This window comes from Schistocerca gregaria, chromosome 2 (assembly GCF_023897955.1).
Source record: "Schistocerca gregaria isolate iqSchGreg1 chromosome 2, iqSchGreg1.2, whole genome shotgun sequence".
NCBI classification, from domain to species: domain Eukaryota; kingdom Metazoa; phylum Arthropoda; class Insecta; order Orthoptera; family Acrididae; genus Schistocerca; species Schistocerca gregaria.
Window position 1 is genome coordinate 400,984,051 of NC_064921.1, and position 17,931 is coordinate 401,001,981.

Consider the following 17,931-nt stretch of genomic DNA (forward strand, 5'->3'; position numbering starts at 1 on the left):
GGTTCCCCTTATTCCGCCTCAGTTACACTATGTCGGCGATTGCTGCGCAAACAAGTTCTCCACGTACTCGTACGCAAACATAGTGGTTACACTCGTCTGGTGTGAGACGTTCCCTCGGGGGTCCACTGGAGGCCAAATCGCACAATAACCCTGGGTTCGGTGTGGGGCGGCGGAGGGGTGAAGTGGACTGCGGCAGTCGTCGTGGGGATGTGGACCACTGCGGCTGCGGCGGGGACGGAGCCTCTCCGTCGTTTCTAGGACCCCGGTTAACATACAATACAATACAATACGCGACGACTTAAAATTCGTTAATTGTCGTGCCTCCAGATATTAAATTACCTCAAGAGAAAACACGACACCGATAATTGTTTAAGACAGGTTAATTCTTACAATTAAATAAAAGCATCCAATAGCCATTGTTAATAAAGCCGCGTATTAAGACAAACAGCGCCGCGCCGAATGGGTTGTCTTCATAAAGCTGTCCACGTTAAAAATTACACTTAGCTCATGGCATGTGTGGGATTTTAATTCTTCCTCATGGTGGCGAAATTTCCTTGCGGCGGTGGTGACTTACAACAAAAATCGATCTAACAATAGGACTACTTAACTGTAACTGGACCTAACAGTGACTTAAAACCAAATTAACGCCTATCTCAGATAAGAACTAATCCAGTCTAGGCTTGCTTGCAACGAAAATCTTGCATCTTTTTACAGCACTGTTGACACAAATATTACGTACAGACGGATGTTTATAGACAAAGCTGACGATTTACAATGACAAGACAGGTTGTTGTTATCCTGAAGGAGTAAAACTAAATTCAGATAATTGTAAGAACTAGGGGAATAATTGCTCAAGGAGATACGTCTTCTTTTTATTTCGTATGGAGCGACTATTCATCCTTCAAGATTATTTTTAAATCTCTGAAACCGGTTTGAGTAGTTGCATAATGAGCTACCGACTGTCTAACGCCCTTGATACAATATTACTTACACTTCCAGTTTCGACACCACTGGCATATTCTGAAATTCTCTTTTCCTCCACAGTGTCTTCTTGTTGTAGAAATTATTCTGTGACCTTGCCGTGAGCCACGTCGCAATATTTATTTACTGGAGAATGAAGCAAAGATGGAAATTCAAATAGTAGCACCTGAAGCAAAGATGGAAATTCAAAGAGTAGTACTTAAGAGAAAGAGAGAGAGAGCGAGAGAGAGAAATTATACATTTTCCTGCAAGTTCCTGCAGATTAATAAGAACAAATCTTACCTGCATATTTCGTCTTCTGTATAGCAACATTTCACATATTTACTCTTGCATCGCATCCGTCCTGGTCTCAGTCATCTGAGTGTGTTACATGTAAATGAAAACCGTAAATATTTTTTTAAATATTATTTATTGTGCGGAAGTGGTACAAAGCTGTATCACTTTTCAACGTAATCTCCCCCACGCTCAATGCAAGTCCTCTAGCGCTTGCAAAGTGCGTAAATTCCTTTAGAAAAAAATTCTTTTGGTAGTCCTCGCAAACACCCGTGCACTGCTTGGCGTACCTCTTCATCAGAACGGAACTCCTTTCCTCACATTGCGTCTTGGAGTGGTCCAAATATAAGGAAATCACGTGGTGATGAGGAATGGCGCCATTCCTCGCTCGCTCTCTTAGTTTCCGGATGGCGGAAGTGAACCCAGGTTTTGTCCCTAGTAACGATTCTTGGAAGGAAGCCACCACCTTCTCTTTCAAAGCGCCGAAGAAGTTCTTCACAAGCATCAATACGTCGTTCTTTCATTTCAGGATTCAGCTGCCGTGGCACCCATCTTGCAGACACTTTGCGAAACTGGAGCACATCATGTACAATATGGTGTGCTGACGCATGACCAATCTGTAAACATGCTGCAATGTCAATCAGTGTCCCTCGGCGGTTATCCTTCACTATGGCTTCAACTGCTGCAATGTTCTGTGGAGTCACAACTCGTTGTGCCTGACCTGGACGAGGAACATCTTCCACTGAAGTCACACCGTTTGCGAACTTCCTACTGCATTCGTAGACTTGCTGCTGTGACAAAGATGCAACACCGTACTGAACCTTTCCTGTGCTGTTAGGGATTTCCTTTCTTGTTCGGTTGCACTCAGCCTCTAGAGGCCAACCGAGGAACTGCTCGACCGATCAGCAGGGGTTCAAAGGCCCAGAAACCCGACAACGATCAGGAGAGCAGAGTGCTCACCACATGCCCGTTTATTCCGCATCCGATGACGCTATTGTCAGAGGGTGACATGGCGGTCGAGCCGACCCGAATGACCATTTAGGGCCAGAATACGGAACTTTACCTTTCTCACCTTACATAACTAAATTTTATTGGCAATGTCATTAATTCTGTGCTTTATTTTCTTCCACAAATCGCTCTATTGCCGTCTGAATCCCCATATTCCATATTCTAACTGTCGGCTCTGTTTACTAAAATGGAAACGACATTATCACACATCTTCTGCTGACAAAAAACTTTTTCATGAATTGTTGTTGGGTTTGTAAGATATAAGGTTTACGGATTTACCGTGCTCATTATAGAGGAATATATTGCTTAAATGAAGCACTGAGTCAACATTAGCTTTTCCCGGAAACTGTTTCGTCGTGTCTGTTGGATGTGTAGAGCTTCACAAGTCACTGCTTCGGCTTCAAAGAAACGCTTTAACCTTAGAGTTATTTGTGGAACCCTCTCCATCCTCGATTTTGCGACAGCCGAATTTGAGTTCGGAAGGAACTAATCGTGCCAGCAAGAATTTCAGGCCGACAATATGTTTAAATAACCGACCTGCTCCGAAAATTTATTTGTTACCGCCAATGTATCAACAGACCTCCAGTTAAGATGCATTCCAGGAAATTGTTTCGTTACTGTAGCTGTCTTGCTAAATGATATATCGTGGCTATATATTTCTGTGTGACAGCGAATAGCTGTTGCAGCTCACGAGAGACCACAATGTGTTCGCGTCAGCGCCTGCGACGAACAGCGTACAGTACGGGTCATGTGTTTCTGAGCAGAAAACATATCTTTCTCAAGAGATGTAGAAAAAACAGTAGCGACGTTAGGATAATGATCATACGAGCCACGAGAGTGGAAAAATGTTTATTATGATCAATCTTATGCATAGGATGTTTCTGTATTGCTATTTTTATAACCTCTATTGGTTTGGGTTTTATTCCTTTCCCCGATTTCAGAAATACGAGAAATTCCTACGTTTTTCTATTGTGCAAATCAACTGAATATTTGGTAAGTTTTATCCATTACTTATTTTCGTTTCAAATAGGGTTCACTCGTGGAATTTATTGATAAACAACAAAACAGCCTTTCTTCTTGGTCGATAAAGCATTTGCTAACGTTCCCCTCGCTCTTTAAATGCATGAAGCATCTTTGGAAATTCTATACATCCTGTAGACTAGAATACCAAAACCTCATCGTGTTTCCAATTCCTCCCATATCGGACTTCTGCCTATACCTGCATACCCTCAATCTCCTATACCAATGGAACTTCGCTAGGATCTCTCTTCCTGACCCAGAAATCCGCCATCATCCAACCAAACATCAGCCTCCAGTCCGCCTGTTAAGACCCATTTTTCTGAGAATGGGTAGACGTATGAAATTTAAATTCTCGTATGTCAGCACTAGAGTCTACAGTCCTTGGGCGGTGTAAAAATTTTAAGGTTCTATGTCAACGCAAACAAAAGATACGGCAAATTTACGTCACATATTTTGATATCTTGCCAGTACCGATATCGGTAACAGGCAAAAATTGTCGAAATTATCAATTCCCAGGATGGATGAAGTGTCTAAATACATAACTAAATTTATACGGAACCCTCGGACCGCGAGTCATCCTCGCACTAATCCATTTTTTTTCAATCTCTCACCTCTTTATTTAACTGCATTTATAGATTCAAACGCCAATATTTTTAATGGCGCTGATCATCGACTACTATCTCCACTTTTCGTAAGGAGTTTCTAACGCTGTCATCTTTCTATGGACAACCGCTTCATCAACGAACAGTAACACAGATTGCCAATAAACTGTCCAAAACAAGAATTTTATAACTGTGTGGTACTTCATTTGTTCATTTGCACTACAAATTCACACCAGTAAAAGCATCCCGCAGATAACGTTGCCTCTTGATCTATGTTACTGCACATAACGTACCAACATAACAAAAACAACGAAGTTAACATCTTTGCATCTCCATATTAAACGCGCCTCTTTTCTATCAACGAGAGTCTGCAGCCAGTGCAAATAGTTTTGGGAAGCGAACAGTGCACACGCTGGTGAAACCCGACGCAACAGGGGCAGCGGTGCGTGACAAGGGAAGCCCTCGCCAGTGGCCGGCCACAGTATAATCCCCCGCACACGATGCAGTGAGTGGCGCCAGCGTGTGCCTGGCGCGCTCCCCTGCCACGCATTCGACGCGGTTCCCACAGAACACAAGACATGCACAACGCCTACAGCGGTAGCCACTGTCTCGCTCCAGTTTGGCAGCACTTCTACCTGGGAGTTGAGGACAGGCTAACTGCTCACATCGAATAAGTTGGGGCAAGCATTTGGCTGGGGGCAATTAACATCGACGCAATTTGGTAGCTCCGCGTTAACTTATCATAAGTTAGCGGCTCCAGCTGGGTGTGGTGTACCTGAAGAAACTTGTGGACACTATTCCTCGCATAACTGAGGCCATCATCATGGATAGAAGCCATTATCGTGGCTAGAGTGAAGTCTCCTGAGGGTCCTGGGGGTGTCAACTTTTTGTACAGTGTGCTGTCAGGTACTATACTATACACTATCGTTTCGCCAGTGTTCATTTAGTCCAAGGAGTTATCGTGAAGAAGAGCCAAAAGGCGGGGTAGGGGATACAACTGATTCAGACATATACTCTTTGTGATGTACGACTATACCCTCGACATCATTCTGCAGAATAATGAAGTGTATGTGGTATCTCCTGCTTACTGGACATTGCTCTGACCACATTTTTTAAGACCCAAATATACCAAAGTCTAAAAACGAGGAGTAGCTAAAGCCACCAAAACTCTTATTCTAAACTTAAGGAGAAGCCCCCAAAAAAGCTACACTACTTGAGGCGTTAGCCCCTATGAATAAAGATGTCAATAACGCCTATTAAAAACAGGAACAGAGGATACAGGGAGGTATTTTTTATTTTTTGTTTTTTAATCCATCTCAGTCGCACCATGACGTCCTCTCAAAGATTGGTGAACGCCTTCGACATCAGTGGGAGGATACCCACGTTGTGGCGACGTATCAGTAGACCATCGATGCAGGTCTACTCGCAAGTGTGTTAAATAACCGTTGAGGGGATCGAATCTGTAAACCGAAGGAAGGAGCTATGTCAGCTGCTCCTGGAATGGATGATCCAGCTGCGAAGGGGGGTTGATGGAAGCGCTCCAGAGTTCGAGAAATGATCTTGATACTTATGGTTCTCGACAACTGCACGATAGTTAAGGTATTGTCAGAAGTGGAGGGCTTGTTTGTCACCAGCACCAAACAGGTAGCGGGCACCGTGCCACCTAATACAAGTCACAGAATGGATTTTCGCTGGCGGGAAACAATCCGTATCCGGGAAGACAAGCACTTGTGCAGTGATGCTCTCAGGAGTCGCGTCTGTGATGAGCTCCAATATGTGGCGAACCAAATGGTTCAAACGGCTCTGAGCACTATGGGACTTAACTTCTGAGGTCATCAGTCCCCTAGAACTTAGAACTACTTAAACCTAACTAACCTCAGGACGTCACACACATCCATGCCCGAGGCAGGATTCGAACCTGCGACCGTAGCAGCAGCGCGGTTCCGGACTGAAGTGCCTAGAACCGCTCGCCACAGTGGCCGGCGCGCAGACAAGTGGATGGCCATCGATGCCTCGCACGCCACACGTGGTACATCATGGCGATGCCGATAGATGTATCCAGTGAGACGCGACTACCATCAAGCCATTTGGACACAGTAGGCATCGCAAGTGCACGGACTACCTTAGCACACCTTCCGTCAGATCCATGTCCGAAAAGATCAGACAGCTGTTATATAATTAGGGCGAGGCTGGTCAAAGAGACGTTCAGTGCAGATGCACACCACGCTCCAACTCTTACAGGAATCTGCGAAACGTCGCGAGTAACGACAGTGGGCAGGGTACCACGTCAGTAGTATGCGGCTAAGTTGAGAATTTGGGTTTGACGGGAAGCGAGCTAGGGTAGTCGGCGCAGTTGCGATGACCACTGTGCCCAAGTGGGTCAGTGGTCAGAATATCTGCCGAGTAAGCAGGAGACCCTGGTTCGAATCTCGGTCCCGCACAAATTTTCAGATTCTCTATTGATGAAAGTGAATGACCACTAGCAGCTAAAAGTCATTAACTCCTTTGTGTAGAGAATAATAGAGGACACACGCCGCACGGGAGTGGGAGAATGGTGCTCGGGCGCAGCGCCCGCCCCTCGGCCGTGCAGCCAGAGAGCCACTGCAGCGCTCTGGCCGATCCATAGTGCGTCGGCGGCAGCGGCGGTGGCCGCCTAGGCGCCGGCTGCCCCAGTATTGACGGATTGGAGAGGGCGGCGCTCGCCACGGCACGGGCAAGTGCCGCCGCGCTACGTCCGCTCTCCGCTGCGCTGCAGCTTGTCGTTTGTCTGGCTGCACCTGCGCCCGACACTCTTAAGGTATCCGCCAGCGCAAGTCAGCCGAGCGGCCAGCTTTTAAAAGAACTCATCTACATCTACATTTACATGATTACTCTGCAATTCACATTTAAGTGCTTGGCAGAGGGTTCATCGATCCACAATCATACTATCTCTCTACCATTCCTCTCCCGAACAGCGCGCGGGAAAAACGAACACCTAAACCTTTCTGTTCCAGCTTTGATTTCTCTTATTTCATTTTGATGATCATTACTACCTATCTAGGTTGGGCTCAACAAAATATTTTCGCATTCGGAAGAGAAAGTTGGTGACTGAAATTTCGTAAATAGATCTCTCCGCGACGAAAAACCACTATGCTTTAATGACATCCATCCCAACTCGCCTATCATATCTGCCACACTCTCTCCCCTATTACGTGATAATACAAAACGAGATGCCCTTTTTTGCACCCTTTCGATGTCCCCCGTCAATCCCACCTGGTAAGGATCCCACACCGCGCAGCAATATTCCAACAGTGGACGAACGAGTGTAGTGTAAGCTGTCTCTTTAGTGGACTTGTTGCATCTTCTAAGTGTCCTGCCAATGAAACGCAACCTTTGGCTCACCTTCCCCACAATTTTTTCTATGTGGTCTTTCCAAGTGAAGTTGTTCGTAATTTTAACACCCAGGTACTTAGTTGAATTGACAGCCTTGAGAATCGTACTATTTATCGAGTAATCGAATTCCAACGGATTTCTTTTGGAACTCATCTGGATCACCTCTCACTTTTCGTTATTTAGCGTCAACTGCCACCTGCCACACCATATAGCAATCTATTCTAAATCGCTTTGGAACTGATACTGGTCTTCGGATGACCTTACTAGACGGTAAATTACAGCATCATCTGCGAACAACCTAAGAGAACTGCTCAGATTGTCACCCAGATCATTTATATAGATCAGGCACGCTTCCCTGGGGAACACTTGATATCACTTCAGTTTTACTCGATGATTTGCCGTCTATTACTACGAACAGCGACCTTCCTGACAGGAAATCACGAATGCAGTCGCACAACTGAGGCGATAGCCCGTAGGCCCGCAGCTTGATTAGAAGTCGCTTGTGAGGAATGGTGTCAAAAGCTTTCCGGAAATCTAGAAATACGGAATCAACTTGAGATCCCCTGTCGATAGCGGCCACTACTTCGTGCGAATAAAGAGCTAGCTGCGTTGCACAAGAACGATGTTTTCTGAAACCATGCTGATTACGTATGGAAGACACCCGTCCACCACAGTGCGTGCGGTGTTCAAAAATGGTTCGGCTCTGAGCGCTATGGGACTTAACATCTGAGGTCATCAGTCCCCTAAAACTTAGAACTACTTAAACCTAACTAACCTAAGGACAACGCCCACATCCATGTCCTAGGCAGGATTCGAAGCTGCGACCGCAGCGGTCGCGCGGTTCCAGACTGAAGCGCCTAGAACCGCTCGGCGCGTGCGGAGTGTCCAGCTTCGTCTACGTAAGGCATGTCAGACTCGAGGGCCATACCGAGTAGTAGGTTCCTGTGGATCAATAACACGTATTTTCAATGAATTGCAGGTTCACGGCAAAACTGTCATTTTTCTTGGAATTTTTGAAGTTCGTCAGCAATTTTCCATTTGATCTCTGACTTCTGCTCTGCGTGATTGGTGTGCTTTCGAATGTTCAGCAGAGTTCTTGATTCTATTTCGACGATAGACCGACTCGTGGTCTTCAGGTGCTGCAAGCTCTTCTTAATTCGAGTCCACGGCAAGGAATACGAATAGTAAAAAAAAGGTAGTAGTACTTTAGTTTCGACACGGACATACTGAAAGCAAAGAGCCGAAATATTTATGTACCGTAGAATACTGGAGTATTCGAAAGAAATTAATATTTACTTCATTCCTCTCACGCTAATAGCACAACTAATCTTTGTAACGTGAATAATCTCTTTTCCTGGTTTAATGAAAGCAAAACGTTTACTGTTAACGCACATCAAACAGATCAACTCAGAGAAATCACTGTTATTTGACTCTGGAGCTGCTTGTGGTTTTATTAACGACATTACGCAGTCAACGTCAAACATAGAGTAGCAGTGTGTCTTCTGCCTCCTGTAGAGAAGTAGCGACGAAGTCAGTAGAGGATTAATCCATTTATCAGTCAACTAATACTGAAAAGGCAGTTACTACTCCTACATAACCGTAGCAGACAAAGTATAAACCATCTGGAGACTTCACGTAATACAACTGCTTCTGGTCTAGGCAACGGTTTCAGTCCGGCGAGGATGAGAACTTCCCAAACTGCGGAGGGCGTTGACGACAACGTTTCCACCCACTTGCAGACTATTTCCGTGGAATGACTATGGGGTGATTTTGCAAGCCAATCGAGAGCCGACAGGGTTCCGAAGTGTTTGTAAAATCAATAACGTATGCATCTAATCACGAAAACGATTACTGACATCTTAGAAAACAGAAGTGTCAACACAATACTCATCATAAAGTTGTACAAAAGAGGGCAACACTTGGTCATCAAGAACGCTGCTCTATCGGTTTCATAAGACGCTTAAAATAATTCTAATGATGTTGGTTTTCTCCTTCCAAACGCGTCAGTGTCAGCTTTTTTGCATAGTGAAAGATGGCTGTGCCTATATTTTAACACTGATGCTGAAATAATCATCTTAACGAGGGCTTGCTCGCGAAAGGAAAAGGTCCCAGATCCGAGATCCGATCCGGCACACAGTTTGAAACTGCCAGTGAGTTCCAAAGTAACAGACACTCCGCCGCAATGAGGAAGTTCATTCTGGACCCTGACTCATGTTCACAGTTACCTGAATAAGTGGGTCCAAGTCACGGAAGAAGAAACATTCCCCAAACATGTCAGAACCGTTCTGTCGTGAGATACATTTACCATACATTGAAGCTACAGTGCCTCTGCGGGCCATCGGCTTGCTCGGCGCCTGGCGTCATGTGAAAGGAGGCGAAACACAACTCGTCGAGCCACATTCCAGTCAGCCACTGTCCAGTATCTGCATTTTTTGGACCACTGAAGAAGTGCAGCTTCAGGTGTCGCAGTGAGAAATTGCCTTTTCCAAGCACACCGGTTCTAACGGTCACTACATGCATTTCTCTTGACAATGTTCGCTCGGAAACTGGTTGAGATGGATGGGCATTTAATGACAGCGGAAATTGCTACCGGTTTCTCAGCCGATTGTCATTGACACGGGGTGAAGCTCGCACCTGTTCTCTGTCAGTTTTGTCGTTTGTACGACCATTATTCTTAAGGCATGTTCTATGACTGCGAGTGGTACACCATTCCTTGTAGACAGGTTGGACAGTTTGCGTTGGTACATCAACAGATCGACCAACTTCAATCACTTCATTTCATTTATAATACGCCTCCACAGCTATCCATCTTCTTGATCTGATTTCATACAACCATTTGACACATACACACAGAGTAAAAAATAAATGTTCAGTTTTTGGAAGCGGTAAGATCCTTCAAGTATCAGGGTGTGACTATTGGAATCTCAAATGGAATGATCAGGTTGCACAAGTAACTGGCAAGGCGAACTCTAGATTGTGGTTTATTGGTAGAATCCTGAAGCGATGTAGTCCTTCAACGAAGGAAATTGCTTACAATACATTACTTCGTCCAGTCTTAGAGTGCTGTTCATCTGTATGGGACCCTTACCAATTGGCTCTCCTCCAAGAGACTGAAAGGTCCAAAGAAGAACGGCAAGATTCGTGACTAATACATTTAGCCATCGCGAGAGCGTTACAGATCTCATAGAAAGTTTGAAGTGCGATACACTTGCAGATACACGACGCACTGAACGGAAGGGGCTGCTCACTAAATTCCAAAATCCGATCTTCGCCGAGGAAGTAGAGCATATATTATTACCACCAACTTTCAAAACGCGCAGTGATCACCATTCAAAGTTAAGGGAAATTAGAGCTAGTACTGAGACTTTCAGACAGCCGTTTTTCCCTCGTGCGATCCTCGAATGTAACAGAGGGGAGGGGGGGGGGCGGGAAATATGACTTTGGCGCGAACTGTGCCCTCCGCCACACGCCGCTTGGTGGCTAGCGGAGTGTATATGTAGATTTAGATGTTTCACTGGTGTCAGTTACGTCAGCACTGGATGGTCACATGAGTGCCTGGTAACCAGTTCACCACCTAGAGCGCAGCAAAGCGACCAGGATACTCTTTCTAGGTGGTGGCTAATACATTGTCCGGTGAGTTTATTTGAAGCACAGAGCTAGTGAAGAAAAAAAAGAAAAAAAAAACATTGCTACGATCGAAAGGATGGGCCGCAAAAGTGTTCGCTGCTGGCGGCGAGTTTCACACCGAAGATTCTTATCGATTCATTCCTAAGCCCTCTAAAACGCGTGGCAAACGATTATTTTCACTATACATTGTATCACAAATTATTAGCGTTTCATTCACTGGTTGAGTGTGGGGAGAACCTCTATGCAAGCTGTTACTGAGCTAATTTTACCTTTGGGATCGTCATAGAAGTGATATGTACAAGGTGAAGGATATTTAAGTAATCTAGCGTGGAAGTCGGTTCTTCGAATTTTAGATGTAACATTTTGCCGGATGAGAGAAAGCAACAACTCAGCTGAACACTCGAAGGCGCATGCACTGGTGATCAAAAGTTAAGAACACAAATCGCTTTCACATGATGTGTCACTGCTGAATAACTCATCTCGATGAAACTTGGACCACAAACAGAAAGGACTGCTACAGTATAGCGCAGAAGATAACGGAAAGAAACACGCAACGAGACAAACAGAAATAACACTTTTATTAAAAGACAATAATAGTAGTGACATCAGCTGTTCATGAGGGTCCCCTGTGCATTAAAAAAGGTGGGGCATGGTTCATAATAGTGTGTGTGATCACCACGGACGGCAATGGATGCTCTACAACGTGCTACAGCGCTGGCCACAAGATTGGTAACGACCTCACTTTGTAGGGCATCCTGTTCTTCCACCAGAGCGGCTGACCACTGCTAGATGGTCGACAGTACGTGGGGAACTTTTGTGATACGTCTCCCCAACGCATCCCACACGTGCCCGATGGGACTGAAGGCGGGGGAATGGCCAAGACACTCAGTTCGCCGAGTATCCAACAGCTTCTCCACCTTCGCTGTCCGATGCAGTTGGGCATTGTCACCATAAAACCGAAGTAAGGTCCGAATGCACATGGGCGACGAGTACAGCGCCAAAATAACGTTTACCGATGACTGTTCAAAGACTTGGGGGTCAGTACGCCCATCCGACATTACGCCTCCCCACATCATATCACAAGTTCCACCATTGTTCGACAATGCTGCACGTAATCTCATATGGCGAGAGGTGCGAAAATGTAATGCACCCTTTTGTTGAACATAATCGTTTTATGGTCCTGGTTTTACAGTGTGGGAGGCCCCAATCGTGCACAGGCGTGCTGACCACCAAATCTTGGAACACGTCACACTCACTAGTCTACGTTTTTGTGGCATTGTACTACTTTCCGACGTGCGTCTTTTCAGAGGTTCATTCGGCCCAGACTTCATTTTTGTGGATGAGTACAGCATCGAACAACGCAGGTGTAGGAGCTCCTGCAATCGGAGGATATTCAGGCAACTGACTGGCCTGGCCGTCCTCCTGACTTGGATCCCACTGAGTATGTGTGGTATGCGAAGGGAGACGTATTGGAGTGCGTCCACTTGCACCAAAACCATTCAGCGGTTGTCAACCACTCTGGTGGAAGAATGGACCGCCCCACCACAAGATCTCGTTACCGACCCAATGGCCAGCATGCGAGAACGTTGCACTGCCACCCGTGATGACCGCACACCCTTTTAAGAACGATGTCCCGCTTTTTATAAAGTCCATGGGGACCATCATGAGTCGCGATGAGTTCAATGAGATTATTGTCATTCAATAACAGTGTCATATCTCGTCGTCTCATTGTGTATTTTTTCAGTTACCCTCTTTACTGTACTGTAGCGGTTATATCTATCTGCGGTCCAAGTTTGATCGAGTTATGTTACTTGGCAGTGAGACATCGTGCGAAACTTTCATCCTTCCTTAAATTTTGTACGTCAGTGTTTTTGTCTTTCATGGAGTGTTTTCTGTTCCAGATTATGTGCTATTTCACTTACACTTTCCCGACAGTAAAATAGATCCATCTTCTTTCGTATTACCTGTATATCCGATATGGTATCATAATTCTACGGGATATAGTTTCCACGCACTTGGGTATTATTCATATATATGTGATGTGTTCTGAAAGAAATTCCTTTGGCAAAGTACAGTCTCTCAGCACCCTCTCAACAAATCGGAGCTACTGACCTGCTGTACCTACCATCAGCTATCTGATCTTTATGTTCTCACACAGTTTTACGCCTAGGTATTTGAATAAAATCACTGACTACATTTACAGTTCATTCCTATTGTTCTCAAAAGCTACTATATTTTCATATTTTGTGAAGCGCACAACACATCTCTACATGAGTCGGGAGACGCAAATTTTTCCATCAGGCTGATGTGTATCAAAATCGCAGTGGATATTACTTCCATTTCTTCGCATAACACTTGTTATACTCTTCATTCAGAGTAATACTAACGGAAACACTATTTGTGAACGTTCACTGCCGATAATCTCGAGCCCCAAATCATTTTGTAATAGTGCTCCTGGATTTTCATAGGTGTCCATACTGATATAGACTTCCGCTCTCCGTACAATGATTTTTTAAAAATGCTAAATCATTTCAAAGCTCTCGATCTACTAGCTCGCTCCGTACGCCATTCATTATTCTGTAGCAATAAGCCACTAAATTACTGCTGTAATGGTTAAAATTTTCCAAAAGAGAAAAGTCGATTACTTGGTTGAGGTTATTCAACAGCTGAGCGCCTGGGTCGATATGCTGACTCATGGGAAAAGTTACAGATTAAAGAATTTCCATAAACAGAGCCTTGAACAATAATATTCTTAGTACTATCATACACTATATATACATTTCAAAGGACTGGAAAAGTACAGTATTAAGAATGAATTCGGCGAAGTACAACATTTCCGAAGAAATAAAAATTTGCGGCAATTTGACTAACAGCAGCAGAGAAATTTTCGATGCTTAATACAAAAATATATTAGTATCATTTATTTAGAGGTAACGCAAATGATTCTGCGGTTGCACGTTTGGAATACAGTACTACATTTGAGTGAACTTGTGCATTGAGGAACTGAAAGAATAAAAATAAAAAGAATAAATACAACTAAGAAGCTGTGCACTATAACATTTTATCATTTTAGGAACGAAATGAGCAAGTAAATGCCAAGCGAAGAGCTAGAGCGAAGAACTGAAAAGGAAAATTAATTCTGGAAAGTCGTCAACAGTTTGTGGGACACATTGATGCAAGGTATTCCGAGGAATCCAGATCGTAAAGAGCAGATAATAGAGAGGCCAATGGAGGGGGGAATATTGAAAAAGGAAAAGTATGGGAAGGGAAGTTGGAGATTAACACATCGTTCACGACATAACTACTAAAGATGCAGCATGGGTCCGATGGACAAGGATGTAGAAGGAGCTGCCCCTACACTCGCTACCGGAATCAGAAAAATATAAATTCAAATAATCGGAAGAACATCTTAACTTCAGTGCTTCCTAAAACCTTCTCATCCAGATTTCTAAACATTGCTCCAGCTTGCTCAGTTGGCTTGGGAACCAGGCACACGGACTATTCATGTCGAGACCAACAGTACCGATCCAGCACTTAATCCGTATTGACTTGCGCATTTACAGAGCACTGAAGAACGGGAATACAGTTTAGTATTTTTGAAAGCTTTGGAATCATCAAATTATGTGGTAGACATTTTTCATTGTAACTATGAAGTTGAATCGTGTCTTCGTAGATAGGAATCCTTACTCGCAAGGCAATTGCATTAGATAATTGCAACATGTGACCAGTGCCAGGTATGCTGGCGCACGTACTCAAGAGTGGTTGTTCATACATAAGTAATAGGCGGCACAAGATTTTTAATTTTGTGGGCAGTGACTGACAAACCGGATTGTAAATATTCCCTAATTTTGACAAATATGTGATTCAAAGGCAGTGCTATTGGCTCAACGTAAAAGAGGAAGCGAACTACAACGCATTACCAGCAAATCTTAATTGCGTGCGTAATGAGTGTGTGCAACTAAGAGGAATAAAGACGGAATCGTAGGGTACTTGCTGTGCTTGTGCGAACAAGTCGCGGAAGAAGCATAGAGTATGTTGCGCAAGAATTACGAAACTCATTCCTGAAGGGAATAACTCAGTTGTATCGAGTGACAAAGAGATAATGAACATGGCGATACAGATTTTCCGTGGATACCGTAAATCTTTTAAGGCAAATTCTTGACAGGTTACTACGATCGAATACAGCCGCTACCCTCACCTGAATCCGAGCAAGCGCTCCATCACTCATGACCTAGTTATCGATAACACCTTAAATTCCAACTTTTCATCTTCCTTTTCCTTTGTATGTGCAAGCAGCGTTTTCGGGCAGGCAAAGGGGACTTAAAACAAGTCAACCGCCAGTTACCAACGGATTGCGCTTGTGACGTGAGCTCTTGCTCAAATACCAGTGCATGGCAGACTCTGTCAGTGACGGCATGGCAAGAACTGTTTGAAGTGAAACAGCAGCGCATAGCACACACTACAGCTAGTTGTAATCTTCGCGTCGTATCACCAGTCTGAACTTGCCTCCTTTGCGCGCGATAGGCGCTTTGGCTGAAAGCGCATGAATTTTTTTTAACAAAATGCCTATAGCGTTTGTATTGTTACAGCTACGCAAAAGAAATGACAGCGTGCTACACAGCGCTTCCTAAGCAATGACAGTTGCAGCGGCTATTGACAAGTTCTTATTGTGCATGCTGCAAACAAATTTGTTGCTTAAATCGCTCTCGAACACTACATTGTAAAACATTTCATTGACAAACATTTTCTAGATTGATCTTTGTGTTGACGATTAAGCACACTACATTACCCCTCACCTCTGTTCCAGGACTTTCTGCACTCCTGTGTCAAGAGCAGCAGAGCTTTCGCTCGGAAACCACGAGTGGGATCGCATTCTTGTGTTTTTGGAATTGCTGCACTGTAATATTGCCGTACAACATGCAAAAGGTGGCTCAAAGCGTAGCGAAATGTGAGAAAGACTTACCCCAACTAGCGCCGGTGCGGCCGAGGAATTGGTGCGTCTCGGGGTTCCATAAGAAGATCGAAAAGGCTTCCCATTTTCCGAGCTTGGGTGGCGGTGCGTAGAATTGCTCGACTTGCTTCTCTGCCATGTCTGTCCCCTGTGTGTGTTTCCTGACAAGAACTGTTCAGCACCCTCTCGGACAGCCGGCCAGGTGCAAGAGGGTTGCCGGGAGCGCGGGGATATTATATCAGGCCCGCTCGGCGCCGAATACGCGTGCGCAATGTCCGCTTAGGGCGCCGCCGCGCCGGTGCTGCCATCGAGCGGTCGCGGGAGCGAACCATTCGCGGACGAGAGTGGACGTCGCGCACCGCTCGTAAGACGCATCCACTCCTTCCTTAAGCTGCTTCAGGAGCTCACCCCAAAAAATGTGTCAACAAACATCTGAACATTTAACGATCCATTTACAATGAAGTTTTTCGCTTTGTTCTGCTGATGGACTGCACGTATAATTCATTCATACACTGGTTTAATCCGTCAGTCGGTAGACTGACGAACTTTCCCATACTGGTATAATCTCTGGTAGCTAACAACGAAACTATCAACCTTAGATAAGAATCTTAGGATAAACTACTTTAGCTTTTACCGCCCTACACGTAACTCATCAAATTCCAGGACAGGGAGAAAGAATTACATATCATCAAGCAAACTGCAGTGGCTAATGACTTCCCTAGCCCAATGATGGGTAAAATCGAGGAATAAATAACAAAAAAGAAAGATATTTCTGTATCTTTAGAAGGAACCAATAATACAATCAAATATTTGCTCAGCATACGTTATGAATGCAACAATTTTCAAAAAATAACAACCTACTTAGGTCAAATACAGTGGAAGTAGCTTTCTCCACAGACAACAAACTATAATAGAAATTAGTCCACAACTTAGATAATAAAAAAAGATAAATTCTCTAAACTCATGAATGAACAAAATCACATATAAAATTTGCTCAAACTACTACAGAGGACAAACTGGCAGGAACTTCTAAATTAGATGCATTGAACACATCAACTGTTACACACACAACCAATTTACAAAATCAGCAATAGCAACACACATGGAAACACTGGACGCCCATTCAAGAACCTACAAAAAGTTTTAAGACACACACCACTTCCAAAACCCACATACAGTATATTTAATGATGGAGATGGAAATTTTTGTACACCACATAAAGCAAGCAGAAGAACTTCTCAATGACAAACTAGAAAGTGAATTAGTTAATTTTTTCAAATGTTTCTTCTGTAGGTGGGAACTGTAGTAATTTCCATAAATATGCGCATTACCCCATAGACTCTATTCAACATCTACAACAAAACGGAAACATAATCGATGGTTGAATTGTCAATATTGATGTAATAAATTTTATGACTGACTACTTTATTTGTATAATGTAATCCTCAGAAAATGTAACACCTCTCTCTGTGAAACAATACTGTGGTAATATCTCTACAGCATGTTTTGACTACAAATGCAGATAGTGGAAGTGGCGATTTGAGTGTGTATGATACTCTGTGTAATGGTGGAGGTACAATACTTGTAAGTAAAGAAACAAAAATAGTATATCTAGCATTATCATATACAAAACGTTACAAGATTCATTTTTACGAATTTCCAATTACATTATAACCTCAAAAAGACAACTACAGTGCAAGAGAGGGAGAAAATCACACATGCAGACATCACAAAAAATATTTATTTAGATGTAGACATAAGTGCACTTGAAAATATGAACAAGTTTTCGAAACGTGTGGTGCCAAGCATGAAAAAATAAGTAACTGGTGCAGCTTTTCATTATTTGAGTCATGTCAGATTCAACTTATTAGCTCACATACTATCATAGCTGAGACTAGTTTTCCACAGAATGGCGACTGGTAACCTTATTTAAAAACTCTTCAATATGAATGACACAGAAAAATTATGTGTGTCGAATAGGAATAACATATTTTCATCCAAACTTATACATCCAAATCCATACCCTACCTAGTCTTACTTTTGTCAGGTTCTACCAACCCCTTCAGATAATTCAGCGACACGTCCTTAGTCATCTTC

General features: G+C 43.8%; 1 protein-coding gene across 1 annotated transcript in view; it reads right to left on the reverse strand.

The window, feature by feature from the left end:
* LOC126322572 (sodium/potassium-transporting ATPase subunit beta-2) overlaps positions 1–16,182 on the reverse strand; it is a 155,993-nt gene extending 139,811 nt beyond the window's left edge. The window contains exon 1 of the mRNA XM_049994438.1: positions 15,847–16,182. Coding sequence (XP_049850395.1) covers positions 15,847–15,973 — 127 coding nt within the window. The 5' untranslated portion in view covers positions 15,974–16,182. The remainder of the gene's footprint in view (positions 1–15,846) is intronic.
* Between the last annotated feature and the right edge of the window lie 1,749 nt (positions 16,183–17,931).